The sequence below is a fragment of the Opisthocomus hoazin genome, chromosome 7 (assembly GCF_030867145.1).
Source record: "Opisthocomus hoazin isolate bOpiHoa1 chromosome 7, bOpiHoa1.hap1, whole genome shotgun sequence".
NCBI classification, from domain to species: domain Eukaryota; kingdom Metazoa; phylum Chordata; class Aves; order Opisthocomiformes; family Opisthocomidae; genus Opisthocomus; species Opisthocomus hoazin.
The window spans coordinates 32,634,724-32,661,318 of record NC_134420.1 but is presented as its reverse complement, the minus strand read 5'-3'; the positions used below and the strand labels follow the sequence as shown (position 1 = coordinate 32,661,318).

Genomic DNA, 26,595 nt, shown 5'->3' with positions numbered 1-26,595 from the left:
CTCTGCCACTTCCCAGGATGTGACCAATAGCCATGACAGCCTATAAGTAAGGTACAACACTTACCAACCTAACCTTCACTTGTACCTGGGACACTTCGTGCTATCTAATAGCACCCCTATGCAGTCACCATGCCAGCAGCTGCAGTATAATGCTGAGGCAAATCTAACCCAAGCTTTTTCTTTGTCATAAAGGCTAAAGTTTTTATGGGAAAAGTTCAGGGAGCATTCAGATTTATCTCTTCCTTCTCATTAACAGTATATCGTAAAGTGTGTCTGCCTTTTGTTTATTGGTGGCCTTGGCAGAGGTATCTTTGAGAAGCTGTCATCTTTGCACCTTCTGAGCGACTGACCTTGGTCACAGAAACAAACAAACAATGCAGGGTGTATTTTCGAAGTTATGCTAGTCTTCAGAGAATACTGCCCCAGACAAAACAGGTTGAGAACACATCCGTCTGGAGACCAAGAGTGCAATGAGAAGAGCACTAAGACTCCATGCTGGTCCATCAAAAATTGTGAAGAAGAATGTCAAAGCCTTCAGCCATTAGAGCTTCTGCGCTCTACTGACAAGTTAATGTACCTACAACCACAATTTTCCCAAACACAGCATCCCTCCACAACACCAGCATAATCTGTATCCTTATCCTTATTGCTGTAAGCTGTAAAAACCAAGAGATTATAACAGTATAAACATCTTCACTTCGGCTAATAGATTTTAAAAAGAAAAACAAAAACAAAAAATCAATAACCAATAAATTTACCTAAAGTTTGTTTTCAGTGTTATTCATTATTTAGTACTACCCAATACTATTTTGGATATTTCTCTTTAAGTCATAATTGTTTTACTGTGCCTTGCAAAATAGTAGTGCACACTCAGTCAGCAATCCTCCTACCAAATTCAGAACAGATGTTTATAAATAATTTAAAAATCTATACTGAAGCCAAGTACACAGAGTTCACCAAGTCAGCACGTCGCTATAGTAGACATGCTGCTCAAGTTATCTTTCAAGGCTACTCCTAGCTGCATAGGGCTTTCATTGGCTTCGACAACAGCTAACACAATCTGATAGTCAAAAATGACCATTCCTAGTGATCACCATCATCCTCATGTGGTTTCCCCCTATTCTTCTTTGCAAATAATGGCATCACAAATATGGCAAATATTACATGGCAGAGATAAACATGAGGCATTGTCAGTGCTCTTTTCAGACACAGGCCTGCTCAGTTAAAGTCATCTTAATCTTACCAGACTTGTGATATACGTATTCATAACTAGGAGAGGAAGCACAGGACGGCCTCCTCCGGTCCCAGTGAGCTCTGTCATCCTGCCCATGCTGTGGCACAATACAAGAAGAATGTTCCTGTCTGCACCATCTCCAAAGTCTTGTACTGCTAGAACAAGAGGGTCAGACAACTTCCCTTGAGCAATTCAAGTCACAAACACTCCTGCTGACCCATCAGTGCTTTGAACAGCTGTGAAATAATGATGCTTTCTCTTTCATACAGAAACATTAAGGGGAGGAGGGAAGAGGAGAGGAAAAAGTCTTTTCATCTGCCATATCACCAGCATTTAAGGAAGCATGAAACAAGGAGGACTTAAAGCTACAGTCCAGTTGGTCCAGTTTCACTCACCCTTGATTTCCCAACTGTTCACTGTGTCATGAGATAGTATAATTCACAGACTTTTGCCTCAAAGAAATTCTGTGCAAAAGCTGCGATTTCCACGCAAACCAGAATTTGGATGCAGTAGTCAGTTTTCATTCCACCAGGACAGAACTATAATCTGTGATCACAGTTAAATAAATGACTGAGACACTGAATGCTGCCATGCGTTCTCTCATCTCTTGCTTAGGCACCTCTTTCATTGTATCACAAGCAGCTACTACAATAAACCCTTAAATTCTAAACAGAGAGGTGCAAAACTCCATTATCTTGTTTAAAATCTATGCTACACATAGGACGATGAGAGGAAAATTTTAGAATTGCACTGCTTTTTAAAGTTTACATAAAGCATTGGACTAAAGAAAAGGAAACTGGGGAAATCCTTCCCAAAACTTGCATAAGTTCTCTGTGCACAGCGTTGGCGTCTCATTGCGTACTGCACAAAGGTCCCACAAGACTAGCATCCACCCTCTGCACCACTCCCCAGGGGAGGTGCGCAGCGCTCCCTATGCATGCAGTCATAAACTACTACAACCTCTGTCAGACAGACTATGTGGTTATAGAGAATGAAACTGCTCAGCACAGCCATGGCTCTGGCCACGTTATTTAATGACATTGTGTCCCATTTTAATTTGCTGCACACAAAAAAATCTGATCCCTGCTCCAAAACATTCTGGCACTCAAAAAGTATTGTTAGGACTTGTGAGGAAAAGCGTTCTGTGACAATGCAAAATGTTAGTTAGAGGGCTTCCAAAAGCTGGTTTTGCTGCTGTTGTTTTAGGACATTGTTGCACAGGCAACAAAGGAAGTGAAAGAAGAGAAGAGACAGTCAGCCTCAAGGAAGTAAACTGCCAGTAGCTAGCACCTCATGCTCCCGGCGTAAATGAGTACAGGCACAGTACTGTCACATAAAAATCAGCAGAAGTATCATCTTCTGTGGAATGGGCAGTGGTGGCCACTCAGGACATGCAGAGTCCTGCCCTTTTAAAGAGCTAGAAAGTCTGCCCTTCACCAAAGTTAGAAAACTTGCTTCATGCAACCACAAGAAGAATACATCTGGGAAAGGCTGCTGATTCAGTACCCTTACAAAAACACAGATGTGACTTACGAAAACCACCTGCTAGTGCCAAGTACAGATACTAAGAGAAAAGAGCAGCCACCTCAATGATAGTTTACATGAAACTTAAAATAATAGACTAGGCAATGAAAAATAACTAATTTGAGAGCGAGAGGAAAAGATGTCAAGATAACCTTAACAATAGGCTAGGTTACAAAACAGGATACACAAATGTTAAAATACATTTGTTTGGGAGAGGGACCTCCTCTCTATAAACACAAAATTACAACCTCAACTTTTATTTTAAAAATCCCAGCTCTTCTATGGAAAAAAAAAAGCTTGTAATCCCGAGCAATGCATAACCAATGCAGTTTGTACAGATTTTCAGACAGCAGCTCTGGGAGGTCCGAGACAGCTCTTTCCCACCGTAAGGTACCAACCCGAAAAGCCATGGCTTTTGGGACGGAACTCAACTACCACCACCTGAAGAAAGGGACTGTTGTGTAACAGATGGACACAGAGGAACAACACTCACTCAGCTATTATGGTAGATAAAAGTAGATAAAGGCCTGCCATTTGTCTAGGTGTGAGAAGACGACAGTACCAAGGCAGCAAGGAATATATGTACTAAAATACATGATTGAGAAGACTAAGGAAACAAGGTCAGGGTAGAAGCAAGACACTTCGCTGTACTGTGTTCAATGGTCTGCCTTAGACTAAACTTTGGAATAGCATGAGAAGTAACTAACAGTCATAAGCAAGCTAAAAGGTGTTTTCCACTCTTGCCTGTTACCTGTTTTTTCCTATATTTGTACCTTTTCTTTTCACAGAGACATTCTGATCCCTTTGAAATGAAACGCAATTTTGTCATTTTCTTCAAAAAAAGCAGTTTTTTTGTCTTGTATTTGAAAACTACATCCATATGGAACATATGGTGAATACCTATAAAAAAAAAGTCATGCTAAATCCATTTTCCAGAGAACTTTTTGACCGCAATGTATTTCTTGTGCTAATGTAAACTATATACAGATTTCTAAGGAAGTTATTTCCATTTACATCTAGTAAAGCAGTTAATAGAGATTATGGCAATATTCCATTAACAGAGTGCTGATTTATCCAACACACACTTGTTTTGTGCAACTTCACAGAGTAAGGTTTAAATCAGCTCAAGAAAAGTAACAAAAAGAAGAAAAAAATCCTCCCACCTACCTTTAGAAAAGTAAAAGAAAACAAATGGTCTCTCCTTGAAAACACTTTTTCCTCAAGAAATATAAATACACTTTTTAAACACTATCCAAAAAGCACATAAAAGCTCATTTAAGTAGAAGTTGAAAACAAAAATAAACTGTATGAATACTAGTGACGCCAGTATCCTGTGTCATTATACACTTGCATCAAATACATCTGAAGTAGTGTATCACAACAGCTTGAATAAAGCAGGGCCATGGGCTACTTTTTTTTTTTTAATATAATAGGAAAAGCTTTTGAAATGTTAATCGAAGCATCTATGTCTATCTTTCCTCAGAATACATTCCTCTTACCACTGACATTATGAGGTTTTAAGAGAGAGATACAACAACCTGAACAGGGCTGGTTCAAAGAGTGCTTAAAAAGGGCAGCACTGAGCAACTAATGAAAAATAAACATTTTAAAAGGAATATGCTCGAATAAGTAACACAATCACATTTGCATTGGTGGGGTAAGAGGGAGAACAACAATAATCTCCGATCTGCTGTTGCTTTAATTGTATTTTGATACAGCATTTAACATAAGGAATGTTATGCATAAGGAATGTTTTCTACAAGAGTTGCTACAAGTTATCATTCTTGTCAGCAGCAGGCAATATTGCTCTAAGTCCTTGTGGTTATACACAAGCGTGTAAATTAGCTAATAGCACAGTCTATAAAATAGCAGAGAGTCTTGCTTACAGAATAATCCTTCCTTTTACTTACCACAACGCGATCAGAAAGAGGAAAGGAGGTGGACCACAGCACAGAGACTAGTTAATGAAGCTAACCCTGCAGTAGGTTAAGAAAAGCATACCCAGCACAAACCAACAGTGATTTACTTTGCATCATTTCCAGAATGATGTTTAAAGTAATTTTATTTTTCCATATAACTTTCAAATAGAAATGAATTTCACACGCTTACATCATAATGCACCGATCAGCTGAGCGCCTCTCTCACCTATTCACTGCAGCTCCGCTCAACGCACTGCTCAGGTTCACCTGGCGCACCGAGCACGTTGCTGGAAATCATAAGAAACTGTCCCTACTATGGAAGACAACTCCCTCCCAGCCTTGGGCTTGCTCACGCCTGTCAACTGTGTTCTCAGGAGCTCAAACTTAACCCCTCCACCTCTGTCCCTCCCTCAAGCCTCATCACCTGCTGCCTCCCAGGAAGGTGATTAGAGGACTATGCCATACAGAGCAGCAATAACGAGGAAAACTGCTGCAGCTGCTCAGCCTGGGATAGCAAACAGCAGCACAGCTGGAAGTGTGGTTCAGCATTGCCACTTGGGACTGCCCCGCCATTTCTTTGATGCTCTCATTTGCCAATGTGTGTAGGACAAGCTCAGGAACTCTGGAGGGGACTGGGAAATAAACAGCTGGCCAGGAGGCTTCAAGTTCCAGCCTGGAAACAATGCCAAGCAGGGAAAGGCAAAGGGCAGCTTTCACGTTAATTAACCCGTTCAGCAGCTCTTTCAGGTGACACATCTATAAGGTTCATAGAGGATGGGAGAGTTCATCTGTGAAGTTTTTAAAGACAACAGGAAAGAACTTTTCCAATAAGAGCTCCTTGCCAGTCTCCCCTTTTTCGGGCCACAGAGGCAGCTGAAAAGTAGAGGAGATATTTTCAACAGCAGAATATATATTCTGTTTCGCTGGGTCCTGCACAAGTAGCTCCCAAACTTCAGGGCCCAGCAAAGTACTTTAAACTCTCCAAAAATGTCACAGGATACCTTGCATGCCCTAGCATCAAGTTTTCAACTTATACCACTGTAATTTTACAATTCAATTAAACTTGATGTGAATGGTTTTACCCAGGCCCCAATGCACACTCCATGAAGGAATGCAATGTCTTCTAGTCACTGGTGCATACTAAAAAGAGAATCCTACAGTAATGCATGAAGATTTTCATTGTGGTGTAGAGCACTTTTTCATAACCCTTCTTTCCCAACTTCAAGACTACTTACATAGCAGTTCTCAAACTACACTGAGACAAGGGAACAGAAGCGTGCACGAGTGAACTGAGACCAGCTGGATGCAGAGCAGAAGATGCAGAGGAAGCAGATCATGGAGAAAAAGGCACGCGGCAGCTGCGCTCCATCCTGCTCCCCACCACACTGTCCCAGACACACTGACCGCTCCCCTCCCAGAGGGCCTCCCATGCAAACAGGCCCTCCCTTCCTCCTCTCGTGTAACACCAGGCTGAGCTCCACTGTAAGAGCAATCAGCAGCCACAACCAGGTACTGGAATTGTGATGGGATACCACGGGGACAAATATTTTTGGAACTAGCAGCACATTAAAAACAGCCTTGGTTTCTGCTGGCCCATATAGCCAGCCAAACGGCACGTCTAAGGCCGCAGGTGTTACTGTAGAATACAAACACCCAACACAGCTTTAAGTGAGCTACCCAGGCACAAAGAGAGCTCTAGACACAGTACTGGAACACTTGAAGGGAAATGCACCCTCTTCCTCAGCCAGTCACACTATTTCCAGGTCTGGAGGGTCAGCCCTGGTATCGCAGCACCACACGGCAGACCCTGGTGTTGGCACACTCAGCAGCAGAAATCCAGAAAGAGAAAGAAACAACGTTCCTAGTTCATGTCACATAGTTACGTACTAGCATTGAAAGTGCTTCCATCAACAGCTTCTGACAGCCAAAAATCACATTACACTTCCCTTACAAAAGTTTAATATCTAATAGACCAAGCATTAAGATGTCCAGAAATAAACCATAAAGGGGTTTCATCAGTTCCCAGCTCCTACTTAACACCTGATTATTACCTATTGCTACAGTCAACATATAGCACCCATTTGAGCTCCCATATTTCATCCTGATAGGGAAATGTATTTACACAGAACAAGTATCCATGTAACCACAAAGTAACAAATCTTTTTTAGTGTGTAGAATAGTAAATGTATAATAAAGACTTCTTTAGAGCAATGTCATTCCAGGGAACACATTTGAGGGAATTTACTCCCAGGACAACATTTTGGTGATAAAAAAAAATCATTTAGTCTGTTACAGAAAGACTGATGGCATTTTATGAAGAACATTGGCTACAAGCTATTTAAAGCTTAGGCAAAGGAAAAAATTCTGCATTGTGTATAACTGTACTCACTTTATAACTATCGCGGATTACTTGCACATAGGAACTCTCTGTCAAAGAATGCATTGTGATGGGCCCTGTACAGGCACAGAACAAAAAGACCACTCTTTGTGTTATGCTAAAGTCGCAGATGTGATTAATATGGTTTATAAAAAATGGAAACTTTAAACAGAAAGCAGGATTTGATGAACTTCCATATTAATATCTTATAAGGTCTGAATATACTATAAATTTTTAGATGTAAAAACAACGTTCATCCACCTCAACTGCTAAGAAACACTCATTTTAACTTCCATCTACAGGAGGCCCTACTAAGTCCACTACATAAGTGCAAATAGGCAGCCAAATGCTGTTGTGGAAGAAACAACTATGTCATTCACTGCACAATGAAATGTATTGCTAAGTCTGACCTTTAAATACTTTCAATCTCCTCTAAACTCTGCAAGACTGAACCAAAAGGGTCCTACGGTCTGGATAACTTAATATCATTACTAATTTGTCATTTAATGTTAATACCTAGCAATTGTACACTGTTTTTTATTTCTAGAGAGCATAATGGAAATTTACTTAACCAGTAAATACTAAGAAAATAAAAATCTAAGAATCTCTCCAACACTAAAGCAACACTAAGCAATAAAAAGCTAAACTTAGCTTACTTCTGTGCTGCAACTCTTCTTACAATACGCCAGGATCTATTAAAACCTGTTGCATTCGCAGCTATACAACAAACCAGAACAATATTAGCCAATGAGTTTTTAATGAAATTATGGACAAAATATTTTTAAAATCAGTTAGCTTTGAGTTAAAGGTAAAACGTATCAAAAACCTGTATATTACTTTCCATGTTTTCATAGTTAAGACTAGCAGGTTTGTTTTTTAAATTTTATTCCATGTTCTCTGGTATCTTGTCTTGCAAAAAAAAAAAAAACATAGACAAATAAGAATTTAAAAGCACAGAATACGCTACTGTATTGTTGGCTAAATGCCTAGGCTAGTTTTCAGGCTGGGCAGCTCTTCAAGAATCATTTTCTCTGCTATATGAAAGCGTTCTTTATCACCGCAGCCAAGGCAGTGAGAAGACAACGTGCGAGACTCACGCGTAAACGAAAGGCAGCATCAGACCCAAGGCTGGCCCTCAGAGCTCACACCACGTTTGAGACCATTTCTGCCCGATGTGCTGTAGCGCTTCTCTAACGGGAGGAGTAAATTACCAGCCACTGAAGTTTTGCCTGCTTGCTTTTTCTCTTTCTTTTCCTCCCCGAATTTCCAAAGCCCGCAAGGTTTCAGTCACGCGCTATCACAGCCAAACAACACCCGGGCATCTCCTTCTTGGTGGGAGCTGTCCTCAAGCCGCACCGCGCAGCTCTGGGGATTTCTGCCGGGGCCGAGCGGGCCGGGAAGGGAGCGGAGCCCCGAGGGGAACACCCGGCCCTGGCTCCCGCTGGAGGAGCCACGCCACAGCGGGAAGGGAAGAGCCCCCGGCACTGGGGGACAGCGGCCCTGTCTGGGGAGCTCAGGCAGCGGCGAGCCGGCCTGACAGCTCCGGCGGGCCACTGCCCCAAGGAAACTTTCGCCGCCGCGCAGCGAGCCCGACGGCGGGGTCCTGCCGCTCCTCGTACCTCATCGTTAAGCTCCCCAGCGCCGGCTGTCCCTCCCTCCGTCCCGCCAAGCCACCTCGCAGCGCCGACCCCGTCCCCGCTGACGGGACCAGCGGCGCTCCGCCGCCCCTCGCGGCCGCCCCGTACCCGCCCCGCTGCCGCGGCGACCGGGACCCCCCCGTCCCCCCTCCGCGCCCCGCCGCACCTTTTGCTCAGAGGCCGGACCCGCACGGCCACCTTGACGCTAGCCATGGCTCGGCTCACCCCCAGCAGCCGCCCGCGCCCCGGCGCGGCGCTGGGAGGAGCAGAGCCGCCCGGCCCGGCCCGGCCCGGCCCGCCGCGGAGGGCAGGGAGGGCGCGGAGGGCCCAGCCCGCCCCGGAGGGGAGAGCCCGCCCAGGAGGGGAGAGCCCGCCCCGGGCGGCAACCCTCCCCGGCCGGAGAGGAGGGGTTTCGGGAAAAGTCTCCCCAAAGCAGCGGCGCGGCGGCCTCTCCATCACCCAAGCCGGGCCTGACCCGCCCGGGAGAGCAGGACCCCCGGACCCCGAGACGGCGGTTTCGCGTTTGAAATGGCGGGCGATAAGGCCGCTCCGCCAGCAGCACCACCGAATTCTCCTTTGCAGCAGCACAACAACCCGCATTGCACTCGCTTAACGCCGACAGGCCGGTTAAGTGGGTGCTGCCATAGAGATACTCACTGGGGACCACCCCAGAGAAACCGATTTGTTTCAGACGTAAAGAACTGCCTGTCTAACCCTACATACGTTTGATCACATTTCTTTCCCTAGTAATGTGCAGGCAATCACAAAACCAGCACTGTTTGCAGTGCAAAGCACTCCACGTTTAATTAATTTGACGGCAATTTCAGGACGGCAAGTATCCCTTCCTTACTAGTTCTAAAGGAAAGCTCTCGAGAGTTTTAAATTCCTTCGAAAACCTCCAATCTTTATGTGGGTTGTATTTACAGCGTAAAATAAAATTTCAAAACTTCCAGAAAACTAGGATTGAAACCCATATCAAACTGTTGCACTGATAAAGGTTTTGTACTTAGAGTAATATAGAAACCACCAAAAATTTAAAAAAACCTGCTTTTAGAATATTGTCCCTGTCAGCTACTGACATTATCGTGAAGACGCAAGAGCAAGCAGCATTGGCATGAACAAGACGCCAGGCTCAACAGACAATTCCCGTTTGTTTTTTTGCCAAATGTTGTTACTCATTTTTAACTGGACCTTTTCTAGTTTTGCATTTCAGAACATAAGAAACTCTGAGATATACCTGAATATCATATAGGAGTGTTTTACAGTCCATTTAAACAACTTCTGTTTAAATTGCCTTTTAACTGTACTATTTATTTGTACTTTTAGTTCTCCTCATGAAACCATTTGCTTGAAGCTCCAGAAACTTTAAACCTAAATGAAAAAGATGTCACAATACAGAAACATTCCAAACTAAAATACGGGATGGATCCTTTGGACTCAACACTTGGTTTCCAATTCACAACCCACCACAGAGATACTAAACTGAATACCTATAAGCTGTGAATCACTGCTTCAACAGATTTATCCCTTTAATCATACTAAAGAAGGAACTGGCAAATGGTACTAGCTAAACTCTACCATCTCCACAGTCAGCTCTCCAATAATGGATATAGTAAAAGAAGAAAATATGCTCAACTCCTTGGGATATGGCAAAACCACATATTTGTCTTCACTTCAAGGAATTATAATGAATAAACTAACTAGAAGTGTTTTCATCCTACTTCTGGAAGCATTAAATTACAACAGCTTTAATTTGCCTGACCTAAATCATCCCTGTAAGACAATCAGAGAGAGGTTAAGCCTATGACAGATGCACAAGACGATGATTCCAGAAGTCTGGATACTGTTTCTTCCCGTTTCACAGAATGTGCAAAGCATTTTCAGTAACAATGCCAACTTCTCTGCAATTGTGTGGAGGACCTTCATTTCCACATCTGAAATGCCAGCGATGTGGGACTTTGGACTCAATCCCTGCAGTGACGTATAGCGAGTGTTCACACAAAGATCCCATTAAAGTTTACGGTACTCAAACACCAGTTTGTATTCTCAGATCCCACCCAGTGACATTCTGCTTGACTTAATACAAACTGTTTCTATCCTCTTAACCTTTCTCAACAGCAGCAGAGAGGAATATCAGCTACACTTACACAGTACACTAGAGAATTGTTAAAACTATACTCCTTGACATCACACCCAGCAGAATGATGTAGTTTACAAAGATTAAAATGGGATTCTCAGAAAATTTCACATATAGAGTAGACCAATCACAAGTAAGTCAGATCAGAGTGTGCTCAACATAGAATTAAAGATCTCTTCCTTAATTCTACTTTACGTTTTTATGCAATAATCCGATAAACTACAGTGAAATTTGTGTGGTACTGAGCCACCTAGTGGTTACTTTAAAAAAAAAAAGGGCTCATTTTCAGAAATCAAAATGAACAGGTTGGATGTATGAAGAAATCACATAACATAAACGACAAAAGAGTAGAAAGGAATTCAGCCACATCACTTCCAGTTTGCTCCGTATCCTGACTACAAAACCGGACATCCTCCAAAGACAACCAACTGTCCTGGTTTATAGACGACCTGCCAGTGACATTCTACTAACAAGTCTTTTCACGACATAAAAATCACTAAAGTTGCAAACTGGAATAATCAATGCTTTTGCTAAATTGTCAGTCATAGTCACGGAAGGAGTTTTAATCTAAGGGGGGCATTGAAGACAGCGCAAGCAACAGAAAAGGAGAGACTGAAGAATACATTTATCACTGTCATAGAAACGTGGACTGCAAGACAGTAGATCTGCCATGTATCACCGAATCCATTCCCTGCTTTCCTACACAACTACATCATAGCCATAATAAATTGTAACTTAAAACAAGTTTCATCTCTTAGTTGGAACTCCTATGGAAGCATAAGCTGGGACCTAAGACTTTGCACTGTTCATTACAGGATTTTATAACAAAATAAAAAGCAAGAGCCTGAGCTCTTGAAATCTAGTGCTTTTATTGAAGTTCCATAGTGACATACAAAATACAGTGTATTATCGAGATGCTTATAAAAATGAATAGGGACACTATAGCAAGTGCATGAGAAACATCAAAACAAAGTTGCATTGAAGATACAGGCTCCAAGGGAATCCTGTCCAGCTATTTCAAAAAGGAACTAAACAGTCTTCTCAGTAGTCTGTGAGCTACTGCTCATTGTCCTTTTTTTTTTTTTTAAATAGTTGGAGAACTGTTACATAAGAACAGAAATATATTAAACTACCTACAAAGTCCCTGTTGGATTAAAGCACAACTATGTTGTAGTTTTCACAGGAGATCATAAAAAGGTAGTTCTTCAAAGAGCCATCCTATTTGAGGAAAACTATTTGTTAGGTTAAAGATAAGCCGAAGTCCAATTCAGCAGTATTGCAGATGCTGTCAGCATACACTTCTTTTTGCAGTTCTCTCCATTTCAATATTTGCTCTTCCAGCTCCTCCAAGTCCATCGCGAGCACCTCTGTTTTTGTCAAAGCAGTGTCCTGAAGCAGAAACAGAGTTTGATTTCATCTCTATACATCCTGTCATTCTAGCAGGACATAAAAGTAACCTAAACAACCAAACAGCATTGAATTCTTAATGCTGGGGGAGACAGAAGGCTCAGTTCTTTTGATACTCACCATATTCTTCATGATGTTTGGTATCTGAGGGATGATTCTTGTGGTCTGCAAATGGCTTTCAAGCTTCTCAATGAAAGTCACAGCCTCAGCCAACAACTCTACTACATACCTGTAACCAAGAATGAGCCCCCTACTCAGAAGCTGTGCAAAACAATGAGGGTTTAACACTTTCAAGCTCTTATTTCTTTCCCCTGTGGGTTTTTCAGTCCTCTTCTCCAGTTTTATGCAAGTTACTAACCATCTAATTAATTTCTCTGCAATTACACTTCTTTTGTGGCACTCAGCAACAAGCATTGCAGGAATTAAAGAAGTGAATATGCACTTCTTCAGCAACTGGACTAGATTTTTAGACCATAAGAAGGAAGACTATATTTTTAAAACACGTACTATGCATATCTGGGATTCATTCACAGACTTATTCTGAGCAAGTCAATAGTGAAAGGAAGACACCAAATGCTCAAGTAACCATTCCTACCTATGCAGAAGCATAATGAATCAAGCCCTTAACATGTCTAAGACAATACATCACAAATTGTTCTGTAACCTTCAGAAGACAAGACCAATAACCTAAGCAAATATTCATAAAAATACGTATCACTACCCTTTATGAATTTAGCAATGAGTAAACTACTAGCTTTTAGTTGACATTCTCCTACCATTTTTTATGTCTGTTTTTATACATGGAAATGTGAATGATAGCATGTGATTTTCACTGCCTATCAGTTCAAATTAATTTGGACTCACTGAAACAAAACCCATGTATTTTCTATGCAGAATCATAGAATGGTTTGGGTTGGAAGAGACCTTACAGATCACCTGCCATGGGCAGGGACACCTTCCACCAGACCAGGCTGCTCAAAGCCCCATCCAACCTGGCCTTGAACAATGCCAGGGAGGGGGCAGCCACAGCTTCTCTGGGCAACCCGTGCCAGTGCCTCACCACTCTCACAGTGAAGAATTTCTTCCTTCTATCTAACCTAAATCTACCCTCTTTCAGTTTAAAGCCATCACCCCTTGTCCTATCACTATATGCCCTTGTAAAAATCCCCTCTCCAGCTTTCTGGCAGGCCCCCTTCAGGTACTGGAAGGCTGCTGTTAAGGTCTGCCCGGAGCCTTCTCCTCTCCAGCCTGAACAGCCCCAACTCTCCCAGCCTTCCCTCATAGGAGAAAATATGCCTACTTGTGGAAAGTAGCCTCAATAGGCAGGCTCTCTTGACATCTGGGCTTTATCAACCTCTTTCTAAGAGCCCTCTTCTCTTTCAGTACGGCTTCCAAGTGTCTGTTCATATCTTGCAACATCTCGCATTTTTTGCCTATAAAATAAAATTGCAAAGTTGAACTTATTGTCCTGCTAAAGCAAGAACAAAAAATCTTCTGGAGAAAGACACAAAGTCTTATCTATTGCACTGGACAGTTTACACTCAGGAAAGATATCATTAATCAGAATTACTTCTGTTTGAATGTATAGGACTTAATATCAGCACGCACCTCAAAGTCATAGCACCTACTTGCTAGACATATAGCTTTGTTAATTGTTTTATACTTCAGTAGCCTAACACAGTAGTAGCAAGCTAGAATGTTTTTAAGCATCCATCAAATCATCATATTGGAAAAACTACGAATACACATGAAATTAATACATATGCTCCCAAAATACTAAAATGAAAATCCTAGTAATTTTAGGGGCATTCAGATCCAGCAGAAATACACTGAGTTACCAGAAAAGCAGCACACAGGCCAAGGGAAGCAAATCACATTACTGATGATCTCAGAACTCCTGATGCCCCATTGACAGCACACACACCTCCCAACCTGAGACAACATAGGGTGCAAGTTCAAACAGCACGGACACATTCTTTAGGGGATAACAGAACACCTGCTACTTCTAACAAGCTATCCAGTGGAGACAGCTGCAATAACTTCTAGAAATGTCACATACTCAGATTAAACATTAATCTGCTGATGAAGTCCTTTAACACTCTTGGTTTTTCTAAGGCACAACTGCACTTACGTAAGTAAAAAGGGTGAGTAATGTCTGCTGTCTCCTTCTCCAGCTGCAGAATTTCAGCTTTCAGTTTCTTCTACAATAATAACATAAAATGAAAACACATTTTTAGCATACTTATCCAGATATTATTGATTCTCTTGGGGTGGGGGAAGAAGTAGAAAGGGAGAAAGTGAGAGGATGGGAGAGAGCATGTGCGTAAAAGAGCGAGCATTTGTACAAGAGCACGTTACCATGCCTCTCTTGAGTGTTTCTACTACCAGGTGGGGCTTTTTCAGTCAATAGGAAAAGACTGTTAAAAAAAACCTAAACAATTTGGTGACTTAGTGAGAATTTGTGCTGGAAAAGACAGATTCTGCAATTCATTCCTAAACCACAGAAACTTACATCTCCTACAAGGCAGTTTCATAGTCTACATCCTACTAAAGTACCTCTCTAAGCCCCAAGGCTCCTCCTATGGCAAAGACTGGTTAGTGTTGCACTAGGTTTTTTCAGCTGTGGGAGAAGCTCTCTCAGGTGAACCTCCCGGCTTTTATTCTTTCCAATGATAAACCAGCGCAAAAGCAGCAGATACCTTCCTGTGGCTGAAAGCTGTGACTGTTTTGGTTAGGTAAGACTGAGGAAAGTGTAGAAAAGGGTGGCATGTCAGTCTCTCAGAACACACAGAGAATTGTTGCTTTGCTTTTCTTGATCACTGAGGAGAGGGCAAAAATAAAGCCATGTCACTCACAGCATACTGAACATTTGCCTGAGCGAGTACTTTATGCACAAAACTTTCAAGCAAAGGAGGCTAAGCAGCCACCTCACTGGGAGATGGAAGCTGTTTGCTCCTGCTGGTCAATACAGGATGATGCCAGCTGTTTAACTCATTCTCCAAAACAGTAAATGATGAATTTGTCATGCTGCTTTGCAGTAAACCCAAATCATGAAATCATGAAACAATAGCACGTGGCAGTTCGATACCTCATCAGGTAACATCTATTATCTCTAACTATTGAGGCGTTGAGTGTACACTGACAACAGTAAAGACTGTACCTCATTGATTTCAGCTCGCATATTTGCCATTGTCTCCATCTCTGAGAATTTCACAAAGCATGGGGCTTTTCTACAGGCTAAATCCAATGTCGCCTGTGAAAGGAAAACAATGGGAAAAAAATGCAGTCAGCAGCAAGAATGCATCAGGCAAATTCTCAAGACCGGCTTTTAACAGTCTGAAGTTACTGTTAACCTCTTGCACTGTGCAATGCAGTAAACTTTAGCTGAACAACTCATAAAATACATGTATTATTTGGGGAACATGAACACGAGTGAAAATAAAATTTCATAGAAGGTAGTATGACAGCACCCTCAATGATACCAGCTTGCAGGCCACTGGAATGCACCAGAGGACATAAAAACCTCACAGAATCACACAGAATGGTAAGGGTTAGAAGGGACCTCTGGGGATCACCTAGTCCAACTCCCCTGCCAAAGCAGGGTCACCTACAGCAGACTGCACAGGACCTTGTCCAGGCAGGGTTTGAGTATGTCCAGAGAAGGAGAATCCACAACCTCCCTGGGCAACCTGTTCCAATGCTCCATCATCCTCAGAGCAAAGAAGTTCCACTTCGTGTTCAGATGGAACTTCCTACACTTCAGTTTGTGCCCGTTGCCCACTGTCCTGTCGCAGGGCACCAATGTCTACACTCCAAATACACGCCAGAAGGCACAGTTGTTTCTAGTAAGGAAAGCTGTCCTCATCCAAAAACGTACGAGATCCCGCAATAACGGGGAAAACCTCTCCGCCTTTTGAATTAGCAAGCATTCACGCAAACAGTAACACGGTTTAGCCCTTCCACCTCACTTCCAGGCACGCAGCCGGCGCGGCAGCGGGTAAGGCGCCGAGCACCGGCCTGCCAGCCCGCCGGCCGGGCGTGAGGCACCGCACCTGCGGCGGGGCCGGCACAGCCCCTCAGCCACGGCTTCTGGCTCCGCACCTCCACCACAGGCAGCTTCACTCACGCCACTACTTCCCCCGCTGCCGCCAGCTTGCGCAGCCGCTCCGGCGCGGCCCCCTCCAGGCCCCCGGGCCCTTACCTGGCTCACGACGCCCGCCGCCAGGCACCGCGACAGCAGGGCGGCCGCCGCCGTGGGCTGCCCCGCTTCCCAGGTGCGGCAGGCGGCGCCGCTCTGTCCCTCAGCGCCGCTCCCTCCCTCGGCGCCACTGTGTCCCTCGGAGATGCTCCGTTCCTCAGCGCCACTGTGTCCCTCAGAGCCGCCGCTGTGTCCCTCAGAGCTGCTCCGTCCCTCGGCGCCGCTATGTCCCTCAGAGCCGCCGCTATGTCCCTCAGAGCCGCTCCGTCCCTCATCGTCCTCTGCGCCTCGCCACTGGCTCAGGTCCAGCACCCTCCGGGCGGGCTCGGCCTCCCCGCGGGGCCCGGGTGTAGCGCCCGCCATCGCCGCGGACGCGGCGCGGAGACGCCCCGCCCTGTTGGGTGTCCCGGAAGCCCGGGCGGACGGCGGCCTCTGGGCCCAGCGGGCGGCCGCCATGTTGGGTGTGGTAGGAAAGGGGGCGTGACCGCGTCCGGTTCCGGTGGAGCCGGTAAGCCGTGTTGGGCGTCGGTTCTCCAAGTGTGGGGACGGAGCGCGGGGGAGGATGGCGTGCCTGTACAGGTGGGTTGGGCCGAGCCGAGCCGAGCCGGCCTGGCTTGGCCGTCCCTGCCGAGCCGAGCGGAGCAGCCGGGGCGGGGTTGAGGCGGAGGGACCGGGGCCTGCAGCGGGTCAGCGCTGGCTTCGCCCCTTGCCAAGGGTCCTGCTGTCCTGCTTCTCGCCGTCGCGGCGGGGAGTGCTTCTGCGCCGGGGCTCCTCGCCCCTGCTGTTTGCGCGCCGCGCTGGGCTCCGTTCCCCACCTCCCGGCTGCAGAGCTGGCGCGAATCCTTCGGCTCCTAACCCGGCGTAGTTCGTCCTGGGGATGAAACCCTGCTGGCGTTACGGGAGGTGGGTGTCGTGTGTCTGCATCTAGAGTCGCAGCAAAGGGGTCAAGCCTCTGAATGAAACAAACGTTTCCAAAAAAGCCGATAAAACTGTAGTATTGAAACCAGGTCAGTGCTGGTAAGTGCCACTAAAATCACGGGCAGGTTCTGCGGAGAATCTTCTTGCACTACTGGGCCCTAGAAGAGGCAAAATGTGGGAAGTAGGCAGTTTTTTCCACTTAGTTTTGACTATACTTGTTGCATCATTTCAGTATGCAAACTGCTATAACGAAGGCATCTTAAGCTAGGTAAATCTTTGAAGTTCTAGGTTCTAGTTATGAGGGAGATAAAAAAGCAGCAGTGAAACGGTTCATTGTATTGAAATACTGGTAGTGTTTGAAAAGAGCACGCGTAAAATGACTTTCCACATTTGCTTTATCACAGAGACTTTGGATTGTAGTTTTGTAGCTAAGAACAACTGAGATAAACTGGCTGAGACTACCACTTGAACGCTGTACACTTGATAGAGAACTGTTAGGATGGGAAATAGTGCATTAAAAGCCCACCTGGAGACAGCACAGAAAACTGGTGTGTTTCAGCTAACGGGAAAGGAACTTACAGAGGTAATGTAACCGTAGTGGAAACGTGGCTGTTTGTGTGCATGGCTGATGCTTTTGGAGAGAAATTTTCACCTCATTATCATAATGCACTGCCTATATGTATTTCTCATAAATAGTGATGGATAATATTACTTCGAGATCTATTTTTTTTTGTTTTGCAGAACATATTTTTGCTTCCACTGTTTTCTGATTGAGGATTTATCTGTCAAGGCACTTGTATGCTTATGAGCTTATGCTTTAGAGTGCACATATGCTCAAGAAATACTAGTTATGATGTTGTGCTTTTTGAAAAAAGGCTGTAAACTTGAATGAAAAAAATGTAAATTTTATAACTGTATTGTTACCTAGAAAGATATTCCACAATTAGTTGTGTTTAGATACTAATGCTGTATTTAATTGTAATGAATAGTCTCTACAGGCTGTTCACTGAGCAGGTTTATTATGTCGGAAATTGTCTTGACTTTGAATCAGGTGCAGAAAAACACAGAATGTCTTGGAACCATGAGCTGAGTAACAATTCACCGGATAGAGAAAATAACTCTATATTGCAGTAATTTTCCATTACTTTGCTAACGTCTCTGGTTCCATTGTCCTACTTTCCCTCTTCTCTTTTCCTCTGCCAAAGCAAAGGAGAATCAAAACCACTGGTCTATTCACTGGGACTTACTGATGGTGATTGCCAGGTTTTTCTTTTTTTCAGCTCAGTGCCAAGTGCAGATTAAAGTGGTACAGGATGTAAATAAGTATAAGGAAAATGGTTTACGTGATTATTTAAACAGAAAAGCAAGAGAATAATTTTCCAATCCTACTCTGCTAAATACAGAGCTGTTAACTAGCTGTAGAATATTTTCAAATGATAGGCACGTTTAAGAGAAACACACAAGAGGACTAAAACATAAATGAGCTCGTGTCATGGTATACTTCCTTCTCCCTTTTTAATATAAATTCCTTGGTTTAAAAAACAGTCTTCCCGGATGTTACCCTGTCTTCTTTATATCCCTTTTCCCTTCCTCAGATAAAAAAATATTTAAAAAAAATATACATATATTAAGCAAATTTGCCAACTTAGTTGCAGACTGTGGTGATGGGACATTGTGATACATATGACAGTATGTAATAGTGATACAAATTTAAATTAAAATTTTAAGCTGTGTAACTTGAACATTCAGAGTTGTATCAACTATTTAAATGCTGTATATTTTTTCTCCCCCATAGTTTCCTGAAGATCTGCAGAAACTAACAAGCAACTTAAGGACGATAGACTTGTCGAACAACAAAATAGAGCTTTTGCCACCACTCATTGGAAAATTCTCCTTTTTGAAGAGCCTTGTTCTAAACAACAATAAACTGAGTATGCCTGCTAATTAATATTTCCACAGATATTAAAAATAATGACCTGGCTTCTCTGATCAGAAACTAAATTTAATGATTTAACTCTCACAGGATGTAAATGGGGAATTTAGTCATCTAAACTGAAATCTTTGGAATTCGTGTACAGGAAAAAAAACCCCAAACCATAAATTCTTCAAAACTAGTTGCCAACTTAGTTGTATTATCAGTTTTACAATGACACGTAAGTACTTAAAACCATAAAACGTTTCTGTGCTGTGACTTGTCTGATCTGAACGTTTAATAGTGTCAGGTGGTTTAGTACTTGCGTAGAGAACAGGTAATGAAGATGATCTGTAGGAAATGTTACTGGCCATTCAACGGTTGTCATGGTTTCTGTTGGACAAACATCCAACTTTAAGGTAAAATTAGGATGATGTGAAGAAACTAACTTTTTTATGCGTTGTGTATTATCTGCCTTTTTGAAAAACAAATGCAATTTACAAGCCTCTTTGACTCTATAATGGAACTCAAGGAGTGCTGCAGGTTATACACATGTGTAGGTAGAATGAGGGATGGATGAACGCCAGCAGAGCTTACCTGGTGAGGCTTATATGCTGGTATGATATGGTATGAATTATCTGAGAACTTACTTTTGAGTGAGTTAAGTAATACCTTTAAGAGGCTGCAGCAGACCTGAAGCTGTGTATTGTGTAGATCTTCAAATGTCAATACATCGGCAAACTGGTTAATAAAGAGTATATATAACTGATAGTATAAAGTCCTATCAGAGTTGTGTTTCCAGCCTATGAAAAAGGCAAGGTCTGCCTTGTCTGCAGTTAAGATATTTATAGGAGGTGGTTAAAAAGCATGTGTTGTTAGTGGCCTGAAGTTTCTGTGCAGTGATCAGTGCCGTCATTGGAAAATAGGGAGGAATCCTGCGAGAAATTACTGTTATATAGCACCATTTTCCATGCGGAAGCTTATTTGAATTAAATGGGTATCAATGTTTACTGTTTTTTGTTTAGGTAATCTCTGTTCTGTCATACATTTCTAGCTGCTTTACCTGAGGAGCTGTGTAAACTGAAAAAACTGGAAACACTACACTTAAATGGCAATCACTTGAGGCAGCTACCGGCCGCATTTGGACAACTTTCAGCTCTCAAAACCCTGAGCCTTTCTGGAAACCAGCTTCGGACTGTGCCTGCACAACTCTGTGGTCTTCACCACTTGGATGTGGTAGATCTTTCCAAAAACCAGATCCAAAATGTACCTGACACTGTGGGAGAATTGCAGGCTATTGAGCTCAATTTGAATCAGAATCAGGTCTGGTAACTGGAGATATTATGGGCATGTAGATTTAGGACATGGTTTATCTTGGACTTAGTACATCCACAGAACATAAGCTGAGACTATCAAAACTTTACAGCTAAAAGACATCTCCTGGACACAACAGAAATGAGGGACCATAACAAGAATTTGTGTAGTGATACATCCAACTGCCTGATAAGACTAAAAAATCCTGAATTTAATCATACAAAAAATTATTTGAATAGCTCTTGAGTAGCAATCTGATACACAGATGTGTAGATTGCCTGTCATCATGGAAGAAGTAGTTACTTGGATTTTTTGACCATTATTATTGTTGTTGACGCATTGTTGTTAACTAGTTACTGTTAACGTAGTTTACAACATAATTGTGTCATATTAGTCTGAAACACAAATCACTAAGAAATCACGGATCACTAACATTTTAATCCCTTTTTGCTTTGCTTTTTTATTTCTACCAGATTTCCCAGATCTCAGTGCAGATCTCCCACTGTCCACGCCTCAAAGTCTTGCGTTTAGAAGAGAACTGTCTAGAACTCAGTATGCTTCCTCAAAGTATCCTCAGCGATTCCCAGATCTCACTGCTTGCAGTAGAAGGTAACCTCTTTGAAATCAAGAAACTCAGAGAACTGGAAGGTTATGACAAGGTTTGTGTCTGTACCTCCTCATAATAGTAAGCTTTTATGCTGGTGAATAAAAGCACAGTCTATTGGTATTGTCACTGGTACTGGATTCATAACTAACCTCTGAAAAAAATTTCAACAGTTATTCAGAGATTAACTTCTTTCTCATAGGATTCAGGATCAGTGTTCTTCCATCAGCATCTTTTGAAGGGTAGCTAATGAGACAGGTGTGTGAAGGAGCATGTCTTCACTTTGAGCTAAAAAATAATGAAAGCTTCCTGTTGTGCAGTATTCTTAACTGTTTAACGTTAGTTCATCCTTAACATTTGAGATCTGACTGCTCAGCATTGTGAGGACTTTCTAGAATGTTAATCTGAATTACAACAAATGGCAGAAAGTTTTTTGTTTTTTTTTCTTTTTTAAAATTAAAGCTCTAATGGTTGTGCCTGGGAAATGCAAATATGTTTTAGATACAGAGTGCTTTTGAGTCTGAGTGCAGAACCTTAGCTGCTTTCAATAGTGAATCTTCTATTAATTTCTGAATCTTAGAATTTTTTTTTTATTTCTTTGTAGTACATGGAACGATTTACAGCTACAAAGAAGAAGTTTGCATGATCGTTATTCTGACCCTGTGTATTCCCAGTAAGAAGAGTTAGTGACTGAAACACCTGCTTCACTGACTTAAACCAAGACTGATGAAGGAGATGATCAGTGCACTCCTCCTGTAGTAGTCTGATATGATCTGTTAATGCTACATTGAATAAACTTGAACTAGAGAACATGGGTATTGAACTGATGAACCTGCCCAGGGGCCAGTTCTGATTTTTGTGCCACTATAGCTTTTAACACATGTTCTCCTTTGTCAGGCTCGTTATTTCACAGAGGAAAGGAATGAGCGTTTCAAGGTTGCCAGTTCCCTTTTGTCAGGAAGCTGGCTATTGATTTGCAAGGATTATTTCTCCTGGAAACACTTTTCTGTGATAGCACATGGAAGTTCTACCACCAAAGCAGATCTGAAACATTGTATGTCTTGCAGTAAACACTATTGTACAGAGAAGAACTTTTATAGATGAGGCTTTAGTTTATAACCTGTTTTTTTTTTTCTATGAAGCACAAATAGTTGTGGTTAAGTGTTTTATTGACTGCTTCCAGTAAGCAAATCATAGTTTGAGCATCCTTCATATTTTACTGTACGGGCTTTCCTTTCCCATAAGCAAGAATTGCACTACAATCCACTTCTGCTTGAGCTGTATCCAATAAAAATGCGGTTCACCTTCAGTGTCTTGCCGGAAAATATCCTTGCACTGATTCCTTGTGTGCAGAGCAATGTTGAAAGTTTTAGTTGTCAGCTTACTGCTAGTGCCTTAGTACCAGAAGAACCTAGAAAAAGCTAAAAATATAAGCAATTATGTAACTTATACTGAAAAGCAAAATGTACTTGTTCATTTTAGTAAATCAGTTTCAGAAAACCCGTTCCGGTTTATTTGGTGCAACTGCTGCTTTTGTCACTGTAACAAGTAGTACTAAGCTATCACTGCAAGCCATTGCTTAGGTACTTGGTTCCATCTGTTGTTGGTAACTGCTATACTTCAACTCCTTTGAGAATGCAGAGGATCTGAGTATGTCAACACTTTGGTGTTAATTCAGTGAAGCAGGAGCTGTACTAAGTACGCTTCTTGGCAAGATAAGCATAGATGCATCTATTCCTACCGAGACTATCTTACAGGTAATCATACATTAACTCCTGTACTTAAGCTTTGCTACATGAGACAAGAAAAGTATTTAGCAAAATCCTTAAAGTTGCTGGTGTAATCATCAAGTGTATTCAGTGTCTTATTCCATCTGTAGTTAAGAAAAGGTGACCTCTGTGCCAATCTTTTTCCTCAATGTAGTAGCTACAATTAAGATTAGCAGTATTTTTTTTTTTTTTTAAGATGCTCAGAAGAGGTATCTAGTTGCTTGAACTTGGTGATGTCTTATTTCAATTCTTACATAGTAAGAATGTTTTGGGGAACATCAGCTCCTTATTCAAAGGATGGATGACAGTGAACTATTTTTACTTAAGAACCCCCATTCCAGGTGTTACTTTATGGAAAAACTGTCTCCCTGGAAGAAGTAGCTAACAGCAGACAGTGTTTTACTAGGCTACTTTGTTTTGCAAGACATGACTAGGGGAGTGCTTTAAGAACACAACTTCTATGTTACTGTAATGAAAGGCCCTGTATAGTCATAAATCTATTCAGCTTCATACTAGTACACTCCACAGAGTGACATGTAAGAATTCAGCAGTGAAGAGTTTAAAGCCCAGGGGTTGTTTTAAGTTCAGCTCCTTCTGTTTGATACCTGAATCCCATTTGAAGTATTAGCTTTTTTGTGGCTAGGGATCTGCCATTCAAGAGACATCCACAGAACAAAGCCCCTCAGTTGGCAGATTCCCCCTTTCCATGAGAAAGGAGCAGCTCGCCAACTCTGGCACCTACAAAGGAGTGGTCTACCACCAATATGTATGCACTTGCCACTGTACTGTGGTTTGTGGATTTTTTTTAAACAGGAAATACCTCTTCTCAGACGATTCACAAGTTTAACATTTGTCTGTTGTCTCTGACTAGTCAACAAAGATGTATAAGAACAGATAGTACATGAGAACATTTAAAAACTATGAAGTTAGCATTGGTATTAAATTTTTACAGCCATTGAAAGTATTTGAGGTAAATCAGTATTTCTTTGGTTTATGTATACATTTAGTTAGGACATTTATAAACCGCAATTACTCTTAGATTGCTTTGCTACCTTGGAGTTATGACAACTATCAAAAATTTTGTAAAGCAAAGGGAGAAAAAAACATGCAAAATACTGAATGGTACTGAGTTAGTCCTGGATTGGCCAGATTTGTTTCGGAGGAGTCAGAGTATTTCTGTTTCAAGGAAGGAAAAAAAAAAGCTTTCTGACTCCCTCATATATTCTTAAGTCATAGCAATATGTAACTGTTACCAAGTCACTTAATGCAACACTGTTCTGTACATTTCAGCACTACGCATAATCTATTATTAGTTTTATATTGTGTTTCTCAGTTTTCCATTCTCATCCTGCCCCACTCTGCAGGTAACACTATGAAAGTTTTATGTCCATGCATAACAGCCTGCCCGGGGAAGTGGTGCAGTCACCATCCTTGGAGGCAATCAAAATGTGTACATATGGTACTTCAGGACATGGCTTAGCAGGCATGGTGGTACTGGGTTGACAGTTGGACTTGATCATCTCAGAGGTCTTTTCTAACCTTAACAATTCTATGATTCTATAATTATAGGTGTAGCTTTTTAGTTTTGAAATTGAGATAGAAAATGTTCCCCTAGTTAACAGTATACACATGTAGTTTCTGGCAGAATGGTTACATATACAGACTGTCCCTAATTTTCTTTTTCCTAGTTACTAGAAGTATACTAAGCAACCCCACAGTAGTATGAGAAGTACTTTTTCCACACCATTCCCAGATATGCTATTCTCTCCTGCATCTCCAACTGCTAGAATTCAACACAAGCCTGTATTTCCCCCAACCCCCACTCCCAAGAGCATTCTGGGACTCTGAGGCTCCAGTATCAGAGAAAATACAATTCTAAATTGCGTTGGCAGTAGGTCACATCACTAGGTTTCACCTATGGGACAACATATTTGCTAGGCATCTGTTACTGCTCCTTGACTGGAGAGTTTTATTCCACTTAGTTCCTTTATCATCCTGAAGTATAGCCCCATGTCAAATCAGTCTTTCAAAGAAGAGATGGACACATTTCATAGTTTGACGTTATGTGAAGTTGGTTATGCAGGGATGGAAACTGGAGTGTTAAAAACACACCAAAATATTCCTCTCTTCCAAACCACACCCATTCCTTTGTTAGCATTAGGATTTCTGTGAAATAAAAATAGAAGGGAAACTTCTAGCTGCATAGTAGCAATTAGTTCTGCCAAGTTTTTCAAGGACAGGAAACTAAAAGAGAGACATTTCTAAGAGAAAATACTTTTAAAACACATTCAGTTATAAAAGTATGTATTTTTTGTGCACAATATATAGTTTAACAATCAAAAGCAGAAACTGTAAACCTTCATTCTTAATAGCATTCAGAAATACAAAGATGTACAAGTGCTGATTCCATCCCATAGATATGGAAATTAAGCATCTATTCTACAGACAACAGTAAGACAATCCAAGAAGCAGACCGAGTTGTTCACTAACATAAAGGCACCAACTCCCTCATGGATTTGGCTCTTGCTGCATCAGAAAATAGTATTGATATTCCACTAATACTCAAGCTTCGAGTCTCAGAAATTATTTCCTTGTGTGATATTCATCGCAGTATTACGATTCTGATATACTAATCACAGCATTCTCTCAGCCAATGTGCTAATTTGTTGTTAGAGCTCAGGGAAGTCAAGAACATGTGCTTGTAATGGCAAGGGAGAAAAACATTCCAGTGTTTGGAATGTCCAGATGCTACAGAGCAGGTTTGCACTGTTGTAAGCAGAATAAGATAACTGCTTTAGTCTTCCTTTTCAGGAGACAATCGTAATTAAATCATGTATGCTTTGCTTTCACAACCAGCAGCAAGCATTCCTTCAGTTAACCGGAAGTTTGTAAGAAGGAAAAGAAAAGCATACAAATCCCCTATGCCTTCCCACGCAAGTGGTTGTTAGAAATTTACTATGCAATGTTCTTGAAAGTATTTCTGTACTACTTGTGGTTTTAAGCACATAATTTTCATTACTAATGGGGTAAATAACGAGCTTTTAAAATTATTAGCTTTCCAACAATTACTGGAAGACAGATGGAAGCCAACATGCACTACTGAAGTACCCAGTCCCCTAAAAATGGCTTCACCTTATTCACATAAGACAGTCTACCACTGGCCTATTTATTACACACAGCAGCTCCACCCTTTGGGCAGGGTTTGGGGGCAGCAGGGCCTTGTTTGTGGGTCAGGGTTTCTCACCCCCCCTTAAATATCAAGTCTGTCCTGGGGGTGAAATGAGAATATACTAGTAATATTGATTGTATTTCTACGGAAAATTAAAGCAAAACAAAACACTTAACACTCTCTTACATTCCAGCAGATTAGTGTCATCTCTCTAGCCCTGGGATTTATTATAAATGACGACAGGATACTTGTGGAGTGTCCTTCCAAAAAGCCACCCCATAATGCTATTAGTTATAATTATTCCTCCAATCTATTTGGTTTGAAGATTTTTGCCATCCAACATTGAGTATCCCAGATTAGTCCAAAGCATTATTTCCACCTTTAAAACAGGCATAATATATTGCTGGGAGGAGTTAAAATTATACAGGTCACTTGCAATTTACTTGCCAAGAAAAAAATTCAAGAAAATACTGGGA

General features: G+C 42.0%; 3 protein-coding genes across 5 annotated transcripts in view; 1 reads left to right on the top strand and 2 right to left on the bottom strand.

Annotated features, from left to right (window-relative positions):
* STARD9 (StAR related lipid transfer domain containing 9) overlaps positions 1 to 8,971 on the bottom strand; it is a 120,353-nt gene extending 111,382 nt beyond the window's left edge. For both annotated transcript variants that reach the window (XM_075427414.1, XM_075427415.1), the window contains exon 1: positions 8,858 to 8,971. In XM_075427414.1, coding sequence (XP_075283529.1) covers positions 8,858 to 8,904 — 47 coding nt within the window. In that variant the 5' untranslated portion in view covers positions 8,905 to 8,971. The remainder of the gene's footprint in view (positions 1 to 8,857) is intronic.
* Positions 8,972 to 11,678: 2,707 nt separating this feature from the next.
* HAUS2 (HAUS augmin like complex subunit 2) lies at positions 11,679 to 16,918 on the bottom strand. The gene is made up of 6 exons (XM_075427453.1): positions 16,437 to 16,918; positions 15,396 to 15,488; positions 14,367 to 14,436; positions 13,536 to 13,668; positions 12,356 to 12,464; positions 11,679 to 12,217 (listed from the first exon to the last, which is right to left on the bottom strand). The coding sequence occupies exons 1-6, from the start codon at positions 16,887 to 16,889 to the stop codon at positions 12,068 to 12,070; spliced, it is 1,008 nt and encodes a 335-aa protein (XP_075283568.1). The 5' UTR covers positions 16,890 to 16,918; the 3' UTR covers positions 11,679 to 12,067.
* On the top strand, positions 16,846 to 22,681 carry LRRC57 (leucine rich repeat containing 57). Of its 2 annotated transcripts, none has more exons than XM_075427455.1 (6): positions 16,846 to 16,941; positions 17,756 to 17,934; positions 19,147 to 19,282; positions 20,318 to 20,586; positions 21,051 to 21,236; positions 21,786 to 22,681. In XM_075427455.1, exons 2-6 carry the CDS (start codon positions 17,851 to 17,853, stop codon positions 21,825 to 21,827), a joined length of 717 nt encoding a protein of 238 aa, XP_075283570.1. In that variant the 5' UTR covers positions 16,846 to 16,941; positions 17,756 to 17,850; the 3' UTR covers positions 21,828 to 22,681. The 2 variants fall into 2 exon arrangements, with proteins under 2 accessions (XP_075283570.1, XP_075283569.1); XM_075427454.1 differs by having other exon boundaries at positions 16,903 to 17,012.
* The last annotated feature ends 3,914 nt before the right edge of the window (positions 22,682 to 26,595 follow it).